Here is a 14,682-nt window from a genome sequence, read left to right as displayed (position 1 = left end):
TTTCACTGCTGCATGATCTGAATCATTTGTTTAAACTTTATTACTGATCAGTGCCAGAGCAAGCTAGGCACTGCTAATCTAGTGTACAAAACACCACAAAACTAAGATGCAAGAATCATTTAGAAACCAGATAAATCCTGTGAGGTTCTGTGGTATGTTTAAATCCATTCTTATTAGAAGAATAAAAAAAAAAAGTCATGGAAGATGTATTTTTCCAGATATACCTACCTTTCCATAGATCTCATTAATGGTTATATGAACAAATATGGATGCTTCTGTCAGTCCTTCTAAATACACATGACGATAACCTAGTAAAACAAAAGTATTACACCACAAATACTCAGCAGTTTGCATTTTATGCACAACTGGCAATAACTGCCTATAAAAGTGAAATATATACAGGAAGCCACCTTATGCCTTTAGTAAAACTTATGTTCTCACAGATTTTCCAAGCCCCCCCCAGTACAAATTGCCTCAAAGTTATATAAAAGGCACCAGTAGTAATTTCAAAAAGCACAGACACCCAAACTCCTTCAAGTAACGGTGAATATACCACCCTAAGATATCAGGGTAATTGTCCAAGCTCATACATGAAGTCTCAGAGACATAGACACAGATCGTATGCTGATAACCTCACCTTAAACTTTAAGTTCAAAGGTGTTTGCTCTTCAACTAGATTTCTAAGTTAAGAAAAACAAGTAGGACTAACCAGGCACAAGACTGCTAAAGGCCAGAGTTCTTTGTCCAACAAAGTCTCGTCCAATAGGATCATGGTCCCAAACAAGAAATCGCACCAAAGCTATTTCGGGCATGTGGATGGTAAAAGTGAGTGTTTCCTCCCAAACAGGATTAAACCCTGTAGAACAAAGAGAACAGAAATTTTGGAAAACAAGTCCATAAGACAGCACTAGCCTCAATTTTCATGATGCATATCAAGAGGCATAAGAAACAAGCAGACCAAATACACAGATGAAAACCCATTATTCATTGCTCATCTCAATCTAGGCACTCTCAATCTCCATTATGTAAGTAATTAAAAGTGAGAGATTTGTCTCTTGGACTGCTTTTACAAACAAAACGGTTCTGGTTGCACAGCTGGCAGGGATACCAAGGCAAGTTGTTGTTTTGCAGAATTATAGTAGGCTAAAGATAGACCAAAACAAACAGGAACTACCTTTTTTTCCCCATGGTTTTGCAACTGCCTATGAGAACTGATGGCCACCTCTCCTCCTGCAACAGGATATCCCACTCTGTTATTCATCTCCTTCCCATGAAGGCTGAGGTGGCAGTGAAATTGCCTAGGACATGATTTGTTTTCATTACATTTAAAGTTATAAGTGTATTTTATATACATTTAAAAATATATATATTTGGAACTTCTGCATAAGGGAGATTTAAGAACAATCCAGGAGAAAGATACTGCGGTAAACAGTTCTTTTCCTTCACGTCTAGCTTGTCTGTCTCCCCACACCAGAAATTCTGTCTAGAAAGCAGAATTAATTTGTCAAGATAGAATCATTTGATTTCATTAGATAAGAAGCTTTGCAATTTAGAAAGTAATAACATATACTGAATCATTTATAATTACTTAATATTTTACTCTAAGAAGAGGAAATCAGCTAGATTATCTTACCATTGTCGTCAACCACCCTGGTCTGATCTTTACAGCAGTCAACAGGTAACCCAATAATTTCCACCTCAACAAAGGGATCTATTATCTATTTTTTGAAAACAAAATATTTTAAAAGCAAGCCAATTATACAAGTGAAGGTCAATTTTTAAGAAAATTCATGCAAAGAGTTAATTTAAATTCATATGAGAATTCAAAAAACTTTGATTCATGTGAATTTTCAAGGAGTACAATCATAGGAAATGGCTTCATGAAGTAGAAATCGATGTAAATCAGTGTACGTTTTGTAATCTCAAGAGCTATGACTAATTTTCAAAAAAATGAAGTCACCCTCAAAATACAAAACAAATCAGTGCTTAAACATCATGCGTAAGATACAGACTCTGTGGGAAAATGTATTATTTATTGACCAAAAGCTTGACAATATCTGAAATTTATTGGTGTATTTAAAAAAGGAGAAAGTTATTTGAGTCACATGCTGCCATGTTACTCCAGGACCTCTCATGGAAGCATTCGCTGGTATCAGAGTATCTTACCTCTCCTCTGTCTCCTAACATTGAGTCAGGAGGCTTAGGTAGCTGCTGTCCGCTGATGATTTTCAGAATAAGCTGCTTTTTAGGACTGGCAGGAAGTGGATCAGCAGCGTAGGGATTGAATGTGCCTAAAAGATGGCAAGGAACAAGAACCATAAGGAAAAAGACACACAGAATAAATATCGCCTCCCCCAGATGCGTACATACAGCCAAAACTCAGTCATAAGCAAGTAACAGAGTATGGAACAGCTTTTCATTAGTTTTAGAATTCCATTCCACTTTCTTATAACATTTTCTTACCTGAGCAGCCCTTGTTTATATGATTACAAGACTGAAAGGACCCCTCTAGTAGTAGGGTTTTGCAAGAACCATTTGGGAAAAAACAAAACAAAACAAACCCAAAAGAACTTTTCTTCTGTGAAGTAGTAGCTTCAAAAAAACCAGTAGTTATAACCCAGATCAGCACACTGATCATGTTTCTTGCACAGCTGCCCAGATGTTAATGAGAACAAGCAGCTAGGGTTAAGCTGCTTCCTGCAGCAGCAGTGCCTGCTTCAAGTACCCACACTTCCTCTACCATTTCTCAAGTACCTTTCAATCAATGCCACTGCTTCTTATGGCCACATTAAGAAAATTACTTAGAAATACAGGCGCACAACCAGATCCCAAATCCCCAAAGCATAGAATGATTGCCATTGCATAACACTGAAAACCATGGTTCCTGTTCTAACAGCATTTTGAGGACTGAACCAAATCCTTTTAAAGGGAACAAAATAATTCCACTGACTTGCTTGAGAGCTGGACCAAGTCCTGGATACTTGGTCCTGGGCCACTGCATATCTTTTCCTACTTTCTTGCAGTTGGCTATCCTAGTACCCCTTCTTTTTTTAAGCACATATTAATAAGATGGAGGCCTCAAAAATATATCTATAATAACAGCAAGAGATTGCATACTGGTACTTACACAGTCTAAGAGTTATGAATGTATGGAAATATGAAAGATTCTATATATGTTCTTACTTTCCTTTCTTGTGTCTTCACAACTTCACTATGAAAATGCTTTCTGAAAGGCTTGACACTTAAAATAATAAATGTATAGTGGCACATTACCTTTGCACATCTGCTGAGGTTTGAGGACATAACCACAGTTGCCGTTTACCCTAAATTTTGCTTCATTTAATTGCATCACACGTCCCTCAGTCTGGTAGTTTAGTGCCACTGTTGAAAAAGAAAACTCAGTTGTCATTGATAAAGATAATATTTACTTAGCACATACTCAAGAACTGGGAAGTAAGTTTGTCCTGCAACACCTACCTAACTGGCAACCAACATTCCAGTAAGGTAAAGGATTGAAATTGCTGGAGTCAATCCGATAGGCTGATGGATAGATCCTTGTAAGCTGTTTCTGGTTGTAAAGCATAAACTGTTCGGCCTTCTGCTGCACAGCTTGGTGGGCTCTTGTTTCACTGAATGATAGCACGTTCCCTGTTGATCCTGCAATAAACAAGTCATAAAGCAATCCCAAGAGATGGGGGCCTGAACTCAGACCTCAGTTACACTGGTATTAATCAAGAGGAACATGAGATTTAGTCCAAAGTTATGGTAGGTTGTCTTGTCATATGCAAATCAAGTACATTGCATAACTGAAAGGCACCAGTTTCCCCTTCCAGGAGGGTCTTTTGTTCCACCCTCAAGTTTCCAGACTTAAAAGGAAAGCCAAGTGAGCGTTCCAGCTACTTGCTAGGGCCTTTTCTCCTGCGGAACCCCAGACATGACTGCTACGAAGAATCTATAGAGAAATCTACTAATGGCAGCATGATCAAAACTATCTTACTGAAGAGCTTACAGCCAGGGGAAAGAAGTGCCAGCAGGGCTTGGATTTCGCTCTTATGCTTGCAACACATTAATAGCAGCACTCAACCCTCTTGTCTCTCCTACAAGTTCCTGCAAACTCATCCGTTCTCTAAATAATCCAACCAATCCTTTCCAGTTCATAAGTCTTCCCTCTGAGCTTTTATCCTGTTAGGCATACCCCCTTTGATCAGTCCTCTGGGAGAAAGACTGACCAGAAGACTTTCCTAGGCGAGAGCACCCAACTTCAAGGGAGCAGTTAGACCAACTCAACTGTACCACCCCACCATGCCCATCTCTTCAGCTAGGGTCAGGAAAGCACAAGATCTAGATGAAAGGCAGCAGCAGTACTGTGCTCTGATGAGGAGGCCCTCCTTTCCAGAGGACCATGAGCCATCAGATGGGTTCAGCAGTACCACCTAACTGCACCTGGACATGCGGAAAAAGCTGAGCTGTCTCTCAGATCAGAACAATAAGACTGAAACTCTGCAAGACTATGTTCCTGTAGGATTTCTTGGACTCTGTTTCTCCACAGTGCTTTCACCCTCCTTAATTTCTCTCCTATGAAACTAGAATTAATTGTATAGTAATTAAAGAATTTCATACACAGTTTTTTCACATACAGTTGGTGACCTTTCCCACAAATTCCTCTGCAACTTTCTCAATTTCCATTTTGCCTCTAGCATTTTTAGTGTAACAAACTGCATGCTTTCTGAACAGGGATCACATCTATTTGTCACAATTCAAAACTATCACATTACCAAATGCTACTTAAAATTCATAAAGTTAAAAGATGATGACAAATTCTATAAAACTGTGAAAACAGGAAAGGGTTCTCTGAAAAAGCCTCATTTTAAAAATTGCTACTAAAACATGAATGTCAAAGCAAGCAAAAGGATATTTCCTAGGGAAGGAAAAGGTGGTGCTTTACTCTTTCTCCATAGTTAAGTAAAAGGAACAGGTAACTAACTACTCTGCTTTAAAACATCTTTGAAAAACAACAGAAACCTTGAGAACACAGACATGTTTCCTATCCAAACAGAAAAGTGAAAAAGGCATGTGTAAGTCTTGTGCCAGCAGCCTTACCGTCATCTACTATATCCTGGGCTGCCACAGAGTTCGTGTACACCACTAGGTCAGACAGAGCTCGGCACAGCTTCACCGTTTTTCTTCGACGAGCTAGTCTGCTGAGTTATATTTAATGTATAAAAGAAATTGGGAATTTTTCAGTATTTAAAGCATATTTCAATCCCCCTTCCTGTTCTTTTCATCAATAAGGAAACAACCAACCATGAACAGGGAATCACATGTGGCAAACCTCCTTAGAGAGTGCTTCGAGATGACTGTTCCCCTTGTACCTCTATAGTCACACTACACAAACAAAATTTTTCATTTAAAACATAATGAAATAACTGCACCATGACTCTTGTCAACAAAAACAAGGCAGACAGCTTTGAGCTGTGTCTGAAAATGGAGCATTTCAGTGACAACAAATGCATTCCCATTGGCACTTTTTTGATTGCTTTTTCTTTACATTCTCAAATGTAATAAAGTTGGCTGGGCTGTGATGTACCCTTATTTAGCCTAAACAGTTTTCTTTGAGCACTTGGTACAGCATACAGAATGTAGATTGGCATTTTTCCATTAGAAGAGTATTACTATCACACTTATTTCAGTTTAAGGGTAATTGCTATTTGCAACCTTTGAAAACCTACGCAATCAAAATACCAAGCTACAGCAGTCACAACAAAATATACCCCAACAGCAGTGTCATAAATGACCTGCTCTCAAGAACATACTTCCCTGAGGCAATGACATATAAATATTGATAGTAGTAAACATGCCTCTAGCTTTAACTGAGCTGTAAAACTCCGGTGATTCATAGCTCACCTGTGGAGCTGCCCCATTTCCTTCCCTGAAGAGTTTTGCTGGCCTTCTTCCTCATCTGATGCACTATGGTATTTGGATGCTGCCTTTACAGCTTTCTGTTGGGAAAGAATCAAGTACAGCTGTGTCAGTTTATGGGGTTGTTCTATAAATTCACATTACTGTAATTAATATCAGGTGGGTGGGCAAGCAGCAGCAGGTTTACAGCACAGGACCAGTGTCCTACAAGGACACAGAATGACCCCTGGGGGTTTGACAGCAGAAAACCCTGGGTGGTACATCAAGTGTTTCCATACGTGTAGAGAAGAAAAGCCAACACAAAGCATCTGTGCCCTGATCTCACTTTGTCCGACTACAAGGATCCAAGCCTGAAGACATGGAGCAGGCTTATCTACTGGCAAGCAAACAAATCCAAGACTGAAGAAAATTACTTCTGCAAACTGGCCAGTCCATTGCAGGCCACTGCATATTCTGCAGCTTCCCTCCCCTGCTCCCTCCTGATGTGAGAGGACGACATTGCTCCACTATTGCCAGTACACCGGTCACTGGTCCTGATGAAATTCTAATGGATAGTATCATATTTAACAAACAGTAACACACAGTAGGATCTAAATGTACAGTGCATTGCTTCCACCTACACCTATGCTTCCCCCCCAGTTTAGAAAATCTAATTCATTTGTGAAGTTGAGAACAGAGTCTGGGCAAAATTTTCAAATATCACCTCTCTGCTGCTTTTTGAGCCACACACACAAGCATTCAAATTATTCTAAATTATTACAGGATACAGTAAAGAAAATAGCTATAATAAAAAGACTAAAACCTCAAAAGCACCTTTTTTTCATAAGCACCTATTATTTAATAGTTTCCAACAACATTACATCTTTTGTAACACTAACTATAGCTTCAAGTGAATTTCTTTAATTCCCTTCTCACTGAGAGACAATTAACAATATAACTGAGAGCTCCTTATCATTTTACTCATAGGGCTAATAGAGCACAGATTTCTTTTCTCCTGCTGTGACACACCAATAATACACATAATTTAGTTTGCTGTATTTAGTGCTGAAATAAAGTTGACTACATTGGAAATCATTTGCATGGTTCAGTTTTGGAATCTGAAGGTCTGCACTGTGGCTGTTTCCTGCAGTTAACTTTCAGGAATTGCCAGCCTTAGCATCTTTGTTCCTCCACTGGCAGTTTGTATAGAGTTTATACATGGATACATTTGGCACAAGAGCTGGCTGAAAACATCACAAGTCAATATCCCTGGGTGGATAATTCTGTACCTGCAAAAATATCAATAGTAACCATCCTTCCCAGGCATCCCTTTAGCTAGAAAGGCCTAAGGGGGAAGTTACTGGACGTCCCCATTGCCTCAGTCTACAATACAATCGTTACCAGAAACAGAAAAAAATTCTATATATACTCTGTTTTATTTCTTTCAGCAGAGACAAAATGAATGGGCATTCCAGCCTGCTGTATTCATTAGGGTAACTAGTTGAAGTAATTACATTATTGATGTACTTTCCAGCCCTCAGTATAACCAGCAGTTTTTAGCGGCTGACTTTTTTCGTCTGTGACATCTCGTTCCACAGCATTTGTGTTCCCATCAGCGAGCACAGGTTACAATGTGAAGTGTCCACTATCATGCACAACAACAGGTACTTGCAGATCTCAACGCATACTGAGTGAATAATATGCACTTAGCTAAAGCTGCTGAAAGAAATATGACTGCTTTTAAACTGATGCAAGCTTATAATCAAAATGTAAATATGAGTCCTGGTATTGTCTGCCTAGAGAATTTTTGATGGCTCCTAGCTGGCTTCAGGGCAGATGAGCCGGTGGCTGATTAAGTTCTATGAAGTATTTTGTAATTGCTGTTTTTCCTAAACTGCTGTTCAGATAACCAATTAGAGAGTGTGCTCCCTGCTCAGCTGCAGCCTTCACCACAGATAGTGCTGAAGAAGAATGGCTATCTAGCAGGCTGGGGGCAGAGGAAGCCACTGATGGCACAGTGACTCGGCTGCAGACCTGCCGCATCCCTCTCTCATGACAAGCCTATCTGCTGATTTACTTACTTTGTATCTGCTAATTGACTCTGGAGGAAGGAAGTTTCAGTTGAATCAGCTCATGCTGAGGCTACATGTTCAATAAATCCAAGCCTCGCGGCACTGTGGGAGTGTGGGAATAGGGGAGGCAGATGACAGGAACACATTTGTCAGGATATGGGAATGGGAGGAAACATGAGCGCACTGTCCCTTTTGGTGGCTGCTCTTTGTCCAGCTGTAAAATGAAACCTCATGCTCATTTGAATTACGTTAACTCTTGCTTGATTCAATAGAGCCGCCACAGTGAAGACCCAGCAAAGCAGACAGTTTGACCTAGCAGCTACATGAACATATAAATACTATATGCAAAACCATGAAAAGATCAGAAAAGAACGCGTTTTTACAAAGCAGAAGCCCAAAGCCAGTACTTAGTCAGCACACTCTGCATGGCACTGCAGTGGACCTCAAATCAAACAAACATTGTCAATCATGGGGACAGAGGTCTGGAAAACAAGAATACACCAAGGCATTTGTCTACATTGCTCTGCTGCTGCTGCAAGTTTGATCAGAACATCTGCAATTCCACATCACTGGTAAAGATGATCTTTTTGGTCAGGCAAGTTTTTTTCCTGAGTTTGTGTGATCATCTTCAACAGGTTCTCCATACTGCTAGAAGCTAATATTTTTCTTAACAGCAATAAATATACCAAGTGTAATCACATAGTCTTTCCTCACTGCCCCCATACACACCATACTTGTCTCAAGCAATAAAACATACCCAGTGTCCCTGATATGCTGTCAGACCTAGAACAGCAAACCGAGTCTATCATTTTACTTACTTTGTGTTTACCGAAGTTGCCCATTAATGATCGGCTATGAGACTTTTTTCCACCTTCTTTTGTGTCCAGGTTCTGTGCAGAGAAAGTGCAATAAAAAGTGTAACTAGATACCTTCAGAAGTATCTTTAAGGAGTCTGCTACAGTCTCTAAAAAACATAGTTTCAGCATAATATAAGTTCTTGTATGTCACCCTGATTCACTATTAGAAAAGTACAGTGATTGCAAGTGAGAATAGAAGTGAGTTAGAGTCTAAACACAACATACTGATCTGTGAACACAAATTGAAATCCAAAATCTCATTACAGGACTTCTCTAATTTCTTTATATACTTGATAGTTTAGCAATCCTCTAACAATAAGGAAAAATAACATTAACACTCAAGACGACAACCAACCATGTAGAAAAAACAGTCTAGCAGAAACAGGCAAGCAACAACAACATTTGAAAGTGTGCTTTAAAAGAGCCACAAAGGAAAAGGAGTAGGGGGAAATCTCCTAGCAAGTAAATGTGGACTTTTCATAGGCAGCTTGAAGTCCAAGTTTCACAGTTATAGCCTTGCCCCTAGACATCAGTTTTGTAATTCCTGGCAGCATCTACCTTTTTTCTGTCAGAAAAGCACATCCCTTTACCTTCTAAACAGAAAAACAATAACCTAAAGGTGCTGAAAAATATTCCCCTAGTGTATCAGCAAGTCCTATGAACTCCGGTTATTCCCTGTTCAGTGCTGAGTTGGAATTCACTTCTGGCTATCATAATGATAAGGGCACTAGATGGTTTCTTCAGGTCCAAGAAAGTCAATAACCCCTGTAAGTATGTTCAAAGATTTGTTCCTAGCTCAGGCTGAAAGTCTCCGTAAAACAGATAAAGTACTTTCCTCCCTCAGATAAGAGTGAGAGTTGACAGTTTCAACAGCAAATCCAAACTATTATCAGACCTAACTGACAGTACTGTACACATTGCCTTCCTCCCTCGCCCCCCCAAAACCCTACTTGGTAATTACTGGAGATTAGTACATAAGCTTACATCATGAATGCTTTTTTTTTTTTTTTTTTTTGAAATAATAGTAAGTCTTTGGGAAAATGAAATGCACATCAGTAACAAAGTAAAGGAAAATGAGATTTGACCAGTAAAAAAGTAGAAAAATTTCCCAACAGATGCCTTTTGGGCACATCTACACAGCAGCTACTAGAAAAGAGCTTTACAACACCACCAAAGCTAGCTAATGAGTTACAGAATTACTACACCATCACAACATTTAACCATTTAGTTTTCTCCTGTCTAGGTCAATAGTTGCTACAAATTAATCTTCCAGTTGTTTTAACTTATTACTACTAGTTTTTCAGCTCTGTATTGCTTTAAGACCCTTGAAAACAAGTCACACACAATCAGTCTTCACGCGGGACTGTTGCAACAAGGGAAGAGATCTCTAAATGTCCCTTAATAATTTAAAATAAATAAATTAGAAAATTCTATCACTTCAATATTATTACCTGACAGATGTTTGAATAATGCACTTGCATTACTGAATTATTTTCAGTATTCTGGTCATGTCAATGACATGTAATGGGTAATCTCAGGCACCATATCCAACACCAACACCTCATGGAAATTTGCATTCTTTAAACAAAACCCCCTACCTCTCAAATGCTATCTAGAGGCCAAACATTTCCTCATACTGGAGAACATACCAAATGTAATTATTCTAACACGAAATAGTATTGAAATGGCTCATATCTGATCATATTTACTAAGATAGGAATTTTGGTCTCTGAAATCCCACTTTTCTGACCTCCTGAAGGCCAAAGTGAACAGGCAAGCTGACTCTGTTCTTGCACTGCAAAGCCACAAGTCTGAAAATAACCCCTCTCTGTTGGGTCAGATGGCTTCATCCTTTGCATTCCTACAGCCTCTTCCCACCACAACACAGCTTTCACAAGATGTCTCAAGCATTAGCACAAGCCGAGTATGTTTTCTGTAGTCAAGCCTGGCTTCAGGAAAAAGTCTTATAGGTCCAGCCTCAGAGAAAGAGATTGACAAGAACTGCATAAACCCTACAGAGCGGGAAGATGTGCAGAAAGCAGAGCTACATGCACTTGACCTTTTAAGACTATACTGGTTACAGAGTAGGCACATGTCCCCCAGAACAATTCACTCTGTATTAAGCATTACTGGGATTTGCATCCAGTTGAGGTGAAAGCATGGTCACCGTGGATTCAAGGTACTGTTTACTCATGTATTCAAATTTGCAATACGTTTTACTGTTTTACAAAAACAGTTTGATGTCAAAAGGGAAAAGAAACATACCATTCTTGATCTCAAACAGTCACAAAAAAAACAGTCACGAAAAAAACAGTCACGAAAAAAACAGAACCTCGCTTAGGGCAGTAAAAGCACAATCCTGTGTTTTAGTGCTGTACAAAACAGCCATCAACATTACAGGCAGATGCTGACAGTTATCACAGCCAGTCTTGATAGGACTAAGGCAACAGAAAAAGGATCTTTCCCCAATAACCTAGATACAAAGCAAATTGCTTGACACGCTTGCAATATTGGTACTTACTGAATTAGTCGCTTCCAAGTTTCACAAGGAATAAACCAGAACACATTTAAACAACATACTCTTCACATTTGACCATTCAAATTTACTTAGCTATTTTCCTAAAATAGTTCCAAGTTTTCATTTTGGATAAAACAAACTCAGAAGTTGTTCATAAGTTATCAGCTTTCTCATCTGAAAAATATGCAATACACATGGCACTGTCTAATATTCAACAGAGCATGGGAAGGGGAAAACGCCACATACCTGCTTCAGGTTAACATTTAACCCCTCGTGAGTTGCCTTTAGCAGGGCTCTCACAGTGAAGCTATCAGGATCTTCTTTGTCCCTGATCTGGGATTCTTTTATCAGAGATTCCAGTTTTGTTCTTATAAAAGATTCCACCTGGTGCTCAGTTGCACCATTATTCTGAAAGACATATAGAAATCCAGTTAAAGTAGATTATTACGTCCATCACTTCTGGGACAGCTTGAGGGAACATTACACACGCTTCAGGCCACACAGTCATCCCAACATTTCCTTTCTCTGTGCAAGAAAAAGCTTCTTCCATAATTTTGATTTTGCCTTTTCTATTGGTGGCTTTTACTGCCATTTCCATTTTCCTTTTTCTCTTTAGTCCTCCTGACACAACTTACACTGCCTCAGCAAAGCACAGTCCATCACATAGATCACCCCAGAACCTGGCCCCGGTGTTAGCTCTTTGTTTCAAAACTGTCACAAGTCTGACCTTCTCTTTCAGAAGATGGCATGAATTCTCAGCTAATGCACTTACACACTTCCTCCAAAATACCAGACAACCTAAGCATCATTAGATTCCTGCTCCGAATGGTAAGAAAGAGGAAGCAATTACTATTAACAACAGTCATATGGCCTATACAGACACAAATCAGTTTCTTACATAAGGTGCTTAAAATAAAAATGGATCTTATCGAACAGTGTGCACCTAGCATTCCTCTGTCCATGGGGTGTGAGACCTCTCCTGAGACAGGAGACGAAAGCAACTGTTCTGTCCTAACATGTTCCATTTCTAGCCCCAAAAGACATCCTGTGTTTTGCTTTGGCTTTAAGGATTGCCAAATTTTCTTAGGTCTTTCTGTTAAAGAAAGCATCATCTCATCAGAAGTGCTCAAGCCATGTTATTAAAGTATACATGGATTACACAGACTGCTCCTATTGAACAGCACGTGACAATGAATCAGGTATTACATTGGTTTCAGAACTGTTTGAACAATCTTATCTCATCTTACTATACCCATAATTAGAGTTATGTTCATTCAATATATACTTTTTCCCTGAATTTAAACCTGCAGAATTTTGTACCTGTACTTAAAACCAAGCATATTCCTAAAAATTTATGGGATCAGGAGTCTTCAAGCTTCCTCATAAATTAATACCAAGTATTTCCACTTCTGTAGTAAATACTAACAGAAATATAACTTTAAGTCACTGAGCAAGCTGATTTTATCCTATGCTTCAAGCATTTATTGCAAGGCTCTACTTTTGTATGAGACTGTCTTGTGGAACATATGGGTTGAATGACATGCAAGTGCAATCTAACCTCTAAATAATTAAGAAATGAATTAATCATGATTTTGTCCAATAGCATAAAGGGGGGTTGTTTATCTAAGGGGCGTGTGCATGCATGTCAAATCAGCCCTTCTGCATGGCCTACATGAATCCCCCAAAAGATGTTGCTGACACTAGCACTTCAGCAGCATCAGGGTAGGGGAAGAACCAGCATAAACATATACTTCCTCTGAACCAGTTCGGTTGGGGACTCCTGTTACCTATAAAGCAAATCCCAAGCTATTCTGAAAAACCCTCAGTTGCTAATAGCAGGCATAAATACAGACAAGTTAAAACCTCAATATGTAAACCAAAACCCGCTAATGAGACTTACAGATAGCTGCTTCCGTGGGGCAATGAGGCAAACTCACTGAGCTACATTCAAAAGTAGAGATAAACATTAGACTTGCTAAATATTAATTTGAATTCGATCTATTCTTTCTGCATCTCCCTAGATAGTATTTTCTTTGTTCAAATGTTTTAAATGGTGAAGCAAGGCTGCCTCCACACTAGAAAAAACACACCCACTGGATAATGTGTATTAGCATTGCACACCAGTTTCACTTTGCAGCAAAAGTGTGTTAATAAAATTAACAGCAGAAAAATAAACAAGGATTTAAGAAATAAAGGGAACAGAAAGCAGTCTTCAGTGTCAAAACATAAGAAACAGAAGGATTGAAAATAAAAATGTTTCACACTTCAAATTTTTCATTTGTATGTCTCCTTTCATAATTTTCATCTAGCAATTATGTAGCAATTCCATCATGCCATTGCTTTGAGTACTACACATTTATATCTGGAAAAAAAAAAACCAACCCCAAACAAAAAGGCTAGCATGCTTATAGTGCTGGCATCATCAGTCTAGTGTACCTAAAGTACTTAAATTTGTTATTTATATGATTTAAAACACAAAGTGTGCATTTCCAAACAATGTCATTCCATATCTAAATGTGGAATTATATAACTTCTGTATCTTAAGGACCTGACTTAGAAATCAAAGTTAAAAACTTTAAGTAGGATTATGGAGTATCCATGTAAGAAATGTAGAGATCTAAGTGTTCTGGGAACTGTGTATATGCACATACATAGCAGGGCTTTAATTTGCAGTCGTCTTCAATTTCATCAGCACTATCCTCATCTGAAACTTCTCCTTCCTCAGCATCTGCTCCAAGACTGTATGGCAACTTTTTACCCTAAAACGAGGAAGAAATATTCACAATAAATGCACACATGGTCAGTGTTATTTAGTGCAAAGACCAAAAATAGCCCATTCCTCAAGGATCCCTTATGTAAATTCTGACCAGAGTTTAGAATTTGTTTTCAGAGTCTCATGCAAACTGGTTCAAGGACTTAGATTATCACAGGTGATAATTTAAGTATTTCTGGAAGAGTTTGTTAGTGAAAGATCTTTGCAAGCTCTTTCAAAAAAAACATACCACCTCCCATCTCTGGAGCAAGCCAGCAAGTGTCCAAAAGATTTTTTTTTTTTTTTTTTTTAAGTTGACTCTCGGATATTTCAGGCCTACCCCTACCAAGTAGACTATTGTATATTTAAAGTAAAACTCTAAAAATCAGAAGCTGAGATTTTGTTATAGGCTCTTCATCAGAATCGAAAATGCAGCCACAAAAGAACTCACTGCAAGCAGCCATCAACATGAAGGAAGCAGCAAAGCCTATTTTAGTATTGCATGCTCATGCAAGAATGTAGTCAGCAATCCAAAATTAGTTGCTAATCCAGTACTGTGAATGTCATATACCTACATCAGAAAGG

The 14,682-nt window shown here is 38.8% G+C and overlaps 1 protein-coding gene across 11 annotated transcripts in view; it reads right to left on the bottom strand.

Moving 5' to 3' along the window:
* The window catches only part of PLCH1 (phospholipase C eta 1), an 84,190-nt gene that overhangs the window by 9,001 nt on the left and 60,507 nt on the right, over positions 1-14,682 (bottom strand). For 7 of the 11 annotated variants that reach the window (XM_049803226.1, XM_049803227.1, XM_049803230.1 and 4 more), the window contains 11 exons: positions 13,997-14,104; positions 11,592-11,753; positions 8,789-8,860; positions 5,905-5,999; positions 5,101-5,201; positions 3,478-3,657; positions 3,274-3,381; positions 2,167-2,291; positions 1,634-1,718; positions 710-856; positions 229-308 (listed from right to left, as the gene is read on the bottom strand). In XM_049803226.1, the coding sequence (XP_049659183.1) occupies positions 229-308; positions 710-856; positions 1,634-1,718; positions 2,167-2,291; positions 3,274-3,381; positions 3,478-3,657; positions 5,101-5,201; positions 5,905-5,999; positions 8,789-8,860; positions 11,592-11,753; positions 13,997-14,104 (1,263 nt within the window). The remainder of the gene's footprint in view (positions 1-228; positions 309-709; positions 857-1,633; positions 1,719-2,166; positions 2,292-3,273; positions 3,382-3,477; positions 3,658-5,100; positions 5,202-5,904; positions 6,000-8,788; positions 8,861-11,591; positions 11,754-13,996; positions 14,105-14,682) is intronic. The other 4 variants (XM_049803235.1, XM_049803228.1, XM_049803225.1 and 1 more) reach the window with 2 other exon arrangements.

The sequence above is a fragment of the Accipiter gentilis genome, chromosome 6 (assembly GCF_929443795.1).
Source record: "Accipiter gentilis chromosome 6, bAccGen1.1, whole genome shotgun sequence".
Classification (NCBI taxonomy): Eukaryota; Metazoa; Chordata; class Aves; order Accipitriformes; family Accipitridae; genus Astur; species Astur gentilis.
Note: the sequence above shows the minus strand (reverse complement) of the source record. Positions and strands in the feature narration are given on the sequence as shown.